The sequence below is a fragment of the Anser cygnoides genome, chromosome 14 (assembly GCF_040182565.1).
Source record: "Anser cygnoides isolate HZ-2024a breed goose chromosome 14, Taihu_goose_T2T_genome, whole genome shotgun sequence".
Taxonomy (NCBI): domain Eukaryota; kingdom Metazoa; phylum Chordata; class Aves; order Anseriformes; family Anatidae; genus Anser; species Anser cygnoides.
The window spans coordinates 9,226,874-9,235,901 of NC_089886.1; the positions used below are offsets into that span (position 1 = coordinate 9,226,874).

A 9,028-nucleotide genomic window follows, 5' to 3' on the forward strand; every position below is an offset into this window, starting at 1 on the left:
TCTCTCACCTTCAGCTGCTGCCCGTATCTGCTTCCCTCCCAAAACTGTGCTCCCAGGCGGGTGGGACCAGCGCCAGCCCTGCTCCCACTGGGGAGAGCCCCAGCTCAGGCCGTTTAACAACGTGCCCAGCAGTGCATGGTGAGTGCTGCAGGCACTGCTGCAACTGGTGCAGACACGGGGATCGGAGCCAGGGCAGGGATCTGCAGGCGTCAGCAGACCTGTTGTGTGCCTGTGCTGACTGCTGCAGCTTCGCTCCTCACCGGCAAAGCTGGTGAGCCAGCACGGGTGAGGAATTTCATACAATACGCGCAGGGGCAGACTCAGCCCAGCCTCTCCCCACTGCCTGTGCTGCAGCCGAGGGGCTGAAGGCTGGCTGGGGACCCAGTCTGGGCTGGGGGTCCTGCCCTGTGGGAGCTGGAGGCCCAAGGATTGCCCCCTGGGGTGGGCGCAGGAGGTCCTGCTGCGGTGGGCAGTGCTGGGCGGTGTGTGGCAGCAACCTGCCCTGCAGTGGTCACGCTGCAGCCGGGAGCCACGGTACCAGGCACGTCCCCAGCACCCCGAGGGGAGCAGGGTCACGTAGGAAGGTGGGGGGCAGCAGAGGAGAGGTTCCCCTTTGCTCCGTGCTCCTAGCACAAGGATTGGGGTGCCTGTCCAGGAGGCACCTTACTGCACATCCTGCTGCTCTGGGTAGGCGTGAGCCTGCAGGAAACCTGTGCCCAGCACCTGAACCTCCTTTGCTAGCACAGCCTGTGTCTGCTGGCAGCGCCAGGGGCCAGAACTGGAAGGGAACCAGTGCTTGAGGCCAGGACCGTGTCCGTCCTCCTCCTGGCTTAAGGTCCTCAGCCCCAAAGGTCCCCTCCATTCACAAAGCACTGCAGCCAGCACGGGGATGCTGCCAGCACCCCAGGCTCAGCCAGAGCGTGCCGCCTGCTGCCAGAGCAGCAGCAAGCACACAGGGAGGAGTTTTGTCTTCACGAGGACCTGCTCCCACGGCCTGCCCCAGCCCCTCAACTCTCCTCCCTCAAACCCGCCAGGCCTGGCCAGCCCTGCCACCAGGGAGTGGGGGCAGCCGCTCTCCCCAGGGGCCCCACAACCAGGACCAGGGGGCTACAGACAAGAGTTGGCTTTATTCACGGACACGGGGGCAGCTGTGTCACTGGCAGCTGCCCTCGGATTGCACATCCAGCGACGGGGGCGAGGGGATATCCATGCCACGTCACAACACAGCGTCGGCACTACGGGACCTCGGGGGGGGGCGTGGGCACCGTCACCACCCAGCAGGCTGGGGAGCGGGCTTGGGCGCCGAGGGCTCACAAAGGCAAAAGACCCGTCCACCCATAGATAGAGATATATATATAAAAAAAAAATAGTTCCACGACGACCAGAGCAGAACCACAGGGACACGCGTGCAAGCGGAATGTACAGCAGCCCGCGAGCAGGTAAACATGCTTTGTACAGACACGGACACGCCGGGAGCAGCCGGGTTTATGGCGCTGGGAGGGACACAGAGCGATAAACCCGGGCTTGGCGGACACACACACGCACGCACGCACACCGGCCCCTGCGGGCAGCGCCCACGGCTCGGGCACACGCCGGGGCTCCGGGGCTTGGACACAGCGGGTTTCTCACTGCTAGACACGATACGGAGACACGGACACGGTCCCTTGGAACGGAACTGGAGGAAGAACTTGTGAGCGAACGGGGCAGGGGCACCCCTGCTCCTCCCCGGCACGCGGGCACCGGCTGGGGCAGGCTGGGGAGGAGCAGGGGGCTACCGGCGGTTCGTTGTGCTGCTGGTGGAAGAGGCAAGGATGGGGGTCCATTATGCCTCTGGCTCGTATTCCTGGTATTCCTCCTGCAGGATGGGCAAAGAAAAAGCCTGTGAGAGAGTCCGCCTGGGGCATGGAGCCCCTGTGCCCCCCAGCCCCACGCCAGCCTGCCCTCGAGGCTGCAGGGCTTAGCGCAGCCACGCCACCCGCAGTGCCACCCCGGCCCCTCACCTGCGGGGGCTCCTCGTAGTTCTCCCCCTCCGGCTCCAGCAGCGGCTCGACCAGCGGCTCCTCCACAGCCTCCTGGGCCACCTCCTCTGGCTGGGGGCGAAGCAGGACGGTCAGTCCCACACAAACAGCCCCCCACGTGTCACCCACGCACCCGCCCTGCCCCTGCCAGACCCGGGGGACCTGGCGGAGACCAGCCATGCACCCGTGATGCTGGGAGCTCCAGTTGGGGGCATACCAGGGGAGTGGGATCAAGACAGGATGGTGTGGTACGGGGCAGGGCGTGGGGGGCTGCAGGGCACCCTGCACTCATAGCAGCGCACCTAGCCGGGAGGTGACAGGCAAAGGGGCTGTGGGAGCAGGGCCCGGGTGTGCGTGGCCCTGCAGTGCTCCCAGCCTCATCCCTGGGTGGATGACGTATGCTGGCACCATACGGCCCCTTCGGGCTCTGGCGGGGCTGTGGGAGCATCCTGCGTCCCCAGCAGGGCAGGGTGGTGCCGGGAACCCCTCCCCGGTGCTGGCAGAGCGGCCGGCAAGAAGCAAGGAGGGCGGCCGATCCCCCCCGCGCAGCGGCGGTGCCTGCCGTGGCCTCATTTCTTCAGCTGATGCTATTTTGGGCTAAGCTGGAAGCGAGCGGCTCATCGGGGCGGCGAGATGCAAAAAGCCCGCCGCCCCTCCCGGCCCCGCGCTCCCGCAGCTGTCAGGTCACCTCGCTGCCTGCCCCAGCGCCGCCGCAACGCCGGCCCCGCGCCGCCCGCCGCCATGCGGGGCCCCACGCACGCACACGTCCGCGGCGCACGCATCCATCACGCTGGGGACAGTGGCATCTGTGTCCCCCCCCCCCCGCCAGCCCCAGGCACGCTCAGCCGCGGACCCTCCGGCGAGGCGCTGGGGGTGCCACCGCATCCATCCTGCGGGGCTGGGGATGGCCGGGGGGGCTCCCGGATGGGCCGGGGGCCGTGGCAGCCCCGCTGCGGGCACAGCAGTGCCGGAGGGCGGGGGGCTCACCTTGAGGTCCGCAGGGAACTCCTCCTTCTTCACCAGCCCGGTGGCCGCCGCGATGTTGCCGGCACCCGAGAAGGCGGCTTCGCCCAGCTGGGACGCCTGCTCCTTCGCCTTCTCAGCCACTGCAAGAGGCGGGGGCGCGCGTCAGTGCCCCCCCTGTGCCGGGAGGGGGGCCTGGCCGCGGCGCAGGGAGGCGCTGGGCAGGATCAGGCCCTTCCTGCCTGCATGCCCGGGCGCTGGGGAGGGGAGGGGGCCGGGACGGCGCTCTGCAGCTGGGCACGGAGCGCGAGCAGCGCCGCAAATCCTTTGTTGCGGGCCCTGTTATATAAGAGGCTTTAGCCGGGTGACATCAGCCCCTCAATTAGCCCCTGATCTCGTTAGCAGGGCCACGGTCCTGGGGACAGAAGGGAGCCAGAGGGGCCGTACCTGAGGTGACGCCTTGCACCACGCCTTGGGTTTTGCTCCCTGGGGGTAGAAACAGAGAGAGATGGGGTTAGAGAGCCCCACGCACCGCACCGTGCCCGGGGTCTCGGTAGCGCTCCGTGAGCCGGGGCCGCATCCTGCCCGCACCCCAGGTGGGACAGCCGGGGGCTGAGCACCCGCCCAGCACCCTACGAGGCTGCTCCGGTCCCTGCAGGAGACCCAGGTCGGGGCAGCACAGGACCAGCACCACCGCACACCGGGCAGGACCGAGGCCGTGCCGCTGCATGAGGCGTCCCGTGGGAGCTGGGGTCCGTGCCCGGAGCTGAGGCCAGCACAGCGCGGGCACCTCCTGCAGGACGGGGCCTCGGGGTGCTCCAGAGCTCCGGACCCCCCACGGGGGCACACACCCTGGGCAGGATGAGCCCCCGCTGCCCTGCCAGCCCGAGGCACGGCTCAGCACCGCTCCTGCCCCCCGCCACACAGCGCTGCCGGCGGGACGGAGCGGGACGGAGCAGCCAGCGCTGCCCCGGGTCCTGAGCAGCCCAGAGCCGGCCACGTCCCAGCAGGGGAGTCCCCAAGCCCCCGGACACCAGCACCAGAGGCAGGGCCCGACCACCAGCACCCCTTTGCCCCGGAGCATCCCCGGCAGGGCCCCTGTGGGTCGCAGCGCTGGGGGGAGGGGGGGGCGCAGGGGTCCCAGCCGCGGGGGTCCCGTCCCCTGCACCCCGCACACCCCCGGGGCTGGGCCAGGGGCTGCGGGGGACACCGGGGGAGGGGGGGGGGGGGGGGCACGGGGACAAGCGGGGACAGCAGGGGGATGGGCAGGAGGCTGCAAGGGCAAACGCAGGAGGATGCAAGGGCAGGCGCGGGGGGGGGGGGGGGGGGGGCGAGGAAGGGGGGCAGGCCCTTACCGACATAGAGGACCCCCTCCTTGGTCTTCTCGGCGGCCTCGGCCACCCCCTGCTTGGTCTTCTCGGCGGCGGCGACCACCCCCTCCTTGGCCTTGGACAAGCCCTTCATGAACACCTCCATGGCGGCTCTGCGGGGAGAGCCCGCACGGCTTCACCCCGGCCCCGCGCCCTCCCCGCCGCATCCCCGCGCCCTCCGGGCCCGGCCCGGCCCCGCCCCGGCCCCGCCGCCCCCCCCCCGGGGCCCCGCCGCCCCCCCCCGGGCCCCGCCGCGCCGCCCGACCTGGTTCGGTGGCGGCGGGGACGGGAGGGGCGCGGAGCGGGCCGGGCCGAGCCGGGCCGGGCTGCGGCGGGGCGGGCTCAGTGCGGCTGTGCCGGGGCCGCGCCGCGATGAGATGCGAGGGGGGGACCGGGCCGGGCCGTGCCGAGCCGGGCCGGGACCGGGCAGAGCCGTGCCGAGCCGTGCTGAACCGTGCCGAGCCGTGCACAGCCGTGCTGAGTGCGGGCAAAGCTGTGCCGAGCCGTGCCGAGCCGTACCGAGCCGTGCCCAGCCGTGCCCAGCCGTGCTGAGTCCAGGCAGAGCCGTTCCGAGCCGTGCCGAGCCGTGCCGAGCCGTACCGAGCCGTGCCCAGCCGTGCTGAGTCCTGGCAGAGCCGTTCCGAGCCGTGCCGAGCCGTGCCGAGCCGTGCCCAGCCGTGCCCAGCCGTGCTGAGTCCAGGCAGAGCCGTTCCGAGCCGTTCCGAGCCGTGCCGAGCCGTGCCGAGCCGTACCGAGCCGTGCCCAGCCGTGCTGAGTCCTGGCAGAGCCGTTCCGAGCCGTGCCCAGCCCGGGCAGAGCCGTGCCCGGCCGCCCCCCAGCCGGAGCAGGTCCCCCCGGCTCGGCTCGGCTCGGCTCGGCTCGGCTCAGCACACCTTGGCTCCGCGCTGTCCCGGCTCGCCGCAGGGGAGCTGCGCCCCGCGGGATGCTGCCCCACACAGGCCCGGCACCCCCGCACTGTCCCGTCACACCGCACCCTCACCCCGTCCCCGGGTGTCCTGAGCCCGTCCCGCGCTGTGCCCATAGCACCCCGTCCCCATCCCACCCCGTCCCCGTCCCACCCCCAACCCACCCCGTCCCCATCCCGTCTCCTCCCGACCCCATCCCCTCCCCACCACAACCTGTCCCCCCATCCCCATCCCATTCCCTCCACATCCCACCCGGTCCCTACACCACCCCATGTCCCCATCCGCTCCTCATCCCACTCCTTCCTCATCACATGCTCTTTCCACCCTGTCCCACCCCATCCCTGTCCCACCCTGACCCCATCCCATCCAGATCTGATCCCATCCCAACCCCATCCCATTCCCACCCGGCCCCATCCCACCTCACCCCCTGCCCCAATCCCCCACCTCCTCCTGCCCCAGCCCCCGCCTTGCCCCCTCCCAGGCCCCCCACCCCTCCGCAGCTGCAGTGGGGCACCCACCCCCTCCCGCCCAGCTGTGAGCCCTTAAAAATCCTGGGGGCAGCTATGGGGCCATGCTGGCCACCATGGCTTCAGGGGAGCAGGTGAGTCCTCTCCTGGCCCTGCTCAGCCCCTAGAAGGGCTGGGACCAGCAGCGGGGCCTGGGCAGCCCTGCTGTCCCCTTGGGGCTGTGGGGTGGGGGCCCCGTGTGCCCTATTGGGGTGGCCACGGGGCTCCTGGGGCTGTCCCTGCTTCCCCAGAGGAGGCAAGAGGAGCGGCGGCGGCGGAGGAGGGCCCAGCAGCAAGAGCTGCTCCTGGCAGAGAGCCTGGGCAAGCACCCCCTGCAGAACAGGTATGGGGGGGCCTGGCCGTGGGGAGCCTCCCTCAGCACCAGGAGGGGGGTCTGGGGGGGCTCCAGCCCAGCTGATGCCCCCTTCCCTCCCCAGGTGGGCGCTGTGGTTCTTCAAGAACGACAAAAGCAAGATGTGGCAGGCCAACCTGCGCCTGGTCACCAAGTTCAGCACGGTGGAGGACTTCTGGGCGTGAGTGCCTGCTGGGCAGGGGGGCGACGGGACCCTCGGGGGGGGTTCCCCGGGGCACTGCTCCTCACTGCCTCTTGTCTCGCCCCCCCCGCTGCAGCCTGTACAGCCACATCCAGCTGGCCAGCAAGCTCACCTCGGGCTGCGACTACTCCCTCTTCAAGGTGCGACACCCCCGTGCCGTGGCACCCCAGTGCTGGGGGCTGGCGGGGGGGAGCCGGACCCCGAGCCGGCTGCGGCCGTGTGCTGGCGGTGCCTGAGCGTCCCCCTGCCTGTCCCCGTCCCCAGGATGGCATCGAGCCCATGTGGGAGGACAGCCAGAACAAGCGCGGCGGGCGCTGGCTCATCACCCTGGCCAAGCAGCAGAGGCACACGGAGCTGGACCGCTTCTGGCTGGAGACGGTGAGCGCGGCCCCGTGCCCGCCCGTGGGGTCAGGGTGGTGGTGTCACCCCCTGATGTGGCTCCGAGCCCTGGCAGGACCACCCCGGGCTCCCCTTCTCCTCCGTGCAGCTCCTGTGCCTCATCGGGGAGATGTTCGACGAGTACAGCGACGAGGTGTGCGGGGCCGTCATCAACATCCGCGCCAAGGGGGACAAGATCGCCATCTGGACCCGGGAGGCGGAGAACCGGGAAGGGGTCACCCACATCGGGTAACGTGTGGGTAACGCAGGGGGGAGCGGGCTCCTGGTGCCAGCCGGCCCCACAGTGGTGGGGATGTCACCCTGGTGCTTGCCCTGAGCTCGTTCTCTGGGGCGGGGGCTGGTGATTTGGGTGTCCCGTCCTGTCCCCGGGCAGGAGCGGTGCTGCCCCGGCCCTGCAGCCCCCTCTCTCCTGCAGGCGTGTCTACAAGGAGCACCTGGGCCTGTCGCAGAAGGTGGCCATCGGCTACCAGGCCCACGCGGACACGGCCACCAAGAGCGGCTCCCTGACCAAGAACAAGTTCGTGGTGTGACTGCGGGGGGAGCGGGGCCCCCCTGTCCGACCCCACAATGAATGGCTGCAGCTCAGCCGGCTCCGTGTGTGTGTGCTGGGCACGAGGGTCTTCTGGCTTTTTGGTTTTTTGGGGGGGGTCTCCTGGGCTGGGGAAGGTGCACGGCCTCATCCTGCGCCCCTCCTGCTGGGTGAGCGGGGCTGGGAGCGCAGGGCTGGCACTGTCGGGGTTGGGGATGCCGCGTGTCCCCTGGCTGAGGGCCCGGGACCGGGTAGGGTCATCCCCAAGGGGGCTGTGGGGACTGAGGAGGGGACATGGGGGGGGTCTGGGGGGGAGCAGCCCTGCTCCTCCCGCTGCACTGCCGGCCGCTGGCCACGCGGTGGTGCCGCTCGCCCGGCCTTGGCCAGCTCCGGCGCGCCGTGGCCAGCAGCACGCCCTGCCTGGGGGGGGTCAGCCCTGCCCTGCCTGCGGGGGGCGGCACAGCCGGGACCCCCCAGTAACGCACCGCCAGGTGCCTTTGCTTGCGTCCCCCCCTCCTCGCCCAGCAGTGGCAGCGTGAATTGGGGCTGGGGGCTGCTGCGTGGCGTGGCCCCCCCTGCAGCCCCCCGCCGCGCTATGGGGCTGAGCCCCAGCACCCCCCGCCCAGGGTGTGCCAGGAGCCCCCCCCCCCGTGTCCCCCAGCCTCCTGCGGGCTGTGCTGGGCTCCTGTCCCCATCCCCTCGGCCCTGCGCTGGGGACAGCGAGGGGGCCGTGCCCTTGGGGTGCCCCCCGCCGCACCGCGCTGGTGGCCTTGGCTGGGTGGTGGCAGGGGCTGGGTTACTGCCACCTGCACGCGGCCGGAGGGAGGGCTCGGTTTGGTCAGAAAAATAATGGAGCTGTTCCTCTCTGGGGCTTTGTGGGCTCCTAGCAGCCCCGAGGCTGGGGACTGGAGGTGCCCACCCTTTGGGGGCACGATGGGCTCCGTCCTCTGCTCCTGCCCACCAGGTGCCTGCCCGCGGGGGCACGGAAGGCCCATCGGGGTGGGGGGCGCTCAGCACCCCCCGGGTAGGTGCTATCATGGCCAGGGACCACCTGGAGAGCGCGGCAGTGCCAGGGCTGTCCCCAGCCAGGGTCACGCCGGGCAGCTGGCCCGTATGCCAGCCAAGCTGGCAGCCCTGTCAATAATCATAATTAAAAATTAATACTGATCAAAAGGGAGAGGCAGATGGCAGCAGACAGACAGCAAGGCTGTGCGGGGGGGGGGGGGGGACAGGGATGATGCTGAAGCTTGGGGGGACAGCAAGGACGAGGGGAGCTGTGGTGGGCAGCGGGGCAGGAGATATGGGGTCAGGGTGCGGTGGGACCCAACAGGGATGGGGACGCGTGTTATGGGACCCACAGGGTATGGGGCCAGAGGAGCTGTGGGGCACAGCGGGGATGGGGATGGAAGTACAGTGCTGGGCTGGCAGGGGGCAGGTGCCCACGTGCCCCCCTCCGGGCACGCAGCGTGGCTCGGCGGTGCTGGGGTCACCTTGCCGGCAGCTGGCACGCAGCCGGGGCTGGGCGCTGGGCGAGCTGCCAGCCCTCCTCGCCCTGCGCCACCGTGCCGGCAGCAAGGACAGAGCCTGCCCTGCGCTGGGCATCCCGGCACGCAGCCGCCCGGGCACCCATCCCGCTGCCTCTGTCGGCACGGGCGCTGCAGGGTTAAAATCCCCCAAAGAAAGCGGGGAAGGAGCTGCTGGCTGCGTGGCAGGCGCGTGGGCCGGGGAAGAACAGCGGCGCTGGCTCACCGTGGGAGTGGGCA

The 9,028-nt window shown here is 70.8% G+C and overlaps 2 protein-coding genes across 3 annotated transcripts; one reads left to right on the forward strand and one right to left on the reverse strand.

Moving 5' to 3' along the window:
- Positions 1–1,108: 1,108 nt before the first annotated feature.
- On the reverse strand, positions 1,109–4,889 carry SNCB (synuclein beta). Of its 2 annotated transcripts, none has more exons than XM_066977135.1 (6): positions 4,871–4,889; positions 4,337–4,464; positions 3,429–3,467; positions 3,006–3,124; positions 2,001–2,090; positions 1,109–1,855 (listed from the first exon to the last, which is right to left on the reverse strand). In XM_066977135.1, exons 2-6 carry the CDS (start codon positions 4,455–4,457, stop codon positions 1,823–1,825), a joined length of 402 nt encoding a protein of 133 aa, XP_066833236.1. In that variant the 5' UTR covers positions 4,458–4,464; positions 4,871–4,889; the 3' UTR covers positions 1,109–1,822. The 2 variants fall into 2 exon arrangements, with proteins under 2 accessions (XP_066833236.1, XP_066833235.1); XM_066977134.1 differs by lacking the exon at positions 4,871–4,889 and adding an exon at positions 4,617–4,727.
- Positions 4,890–5,778: 889 nt separating this feature from the next.
- Positions 5,779–7,772, forward strand: EIF4E1B (eukaryotic translation initiation factor 4E family member 1B). Its single transcript, XM_048080378.2, has 7 exons — positions 5,779–5,878; positions 6,035–6,126; positions 6,221–6,316; positions 6,414–6,477; positions 6,602–6,715; positions 6,825–6,964; positions 7,152–7,772. Exons 1-7 carry the CDS (start codon positions 5,849–5,851, stop codon positions 7,264–7,266), a joined length of 651 nt encoding a protein of 216 aa, XP_047936335.1. The 5' UTR covers positions 5,779–5,848; the 3' UTR covers positions 7,267–7,772.
- The last annotated feature ends 1,256 nt before the right edge of the window (positions 7,773–9,028 follow it).

Coding starts and splice junctions, on each gene's coding strand:
- EIF4E1B (XM_048080378.2), top strand. CDS start 5,849: ATGCTGGCCACCATGGCTTCAGGGGAGCAG. Junction 6,478..6,601: donor GCGACTACTCCCTCTTCAAG/GTGCGACACCCC, acceptor CCCCGTCCCCAG/GATGGCATCGAGCCCATGTG. Junction 6,716..6,824: donor ACCGCTTCTGGCTGGAGACG/GTGAGCGCGGCC, acceptor TCCTCCGTGCAG/CTCCTGTGCCTCATCGGGGA.
- SNCB (XM_066977135.1), bottom strand. CDS start 4,457: ATGGAGGTGTTCATGAAGGGCTTGTCCAAGGCCAAGGAGGGGGTGGTC. Junction 3,468..4,336: donor GGAGGGGGTCCTCTATGTCG/GTAAGGGCCTGC, acceptor TTCTACCCCCAG/GGAGCAAAACCCAAGGCGTG. Junction 2,091..3,005: donor AGTTCCCTGCGGACCTCAAG/GTGAGCCCCCCG, acceptor CTTCGCCCCCAG/CCAGAGGAGGTGGCCCAGGA.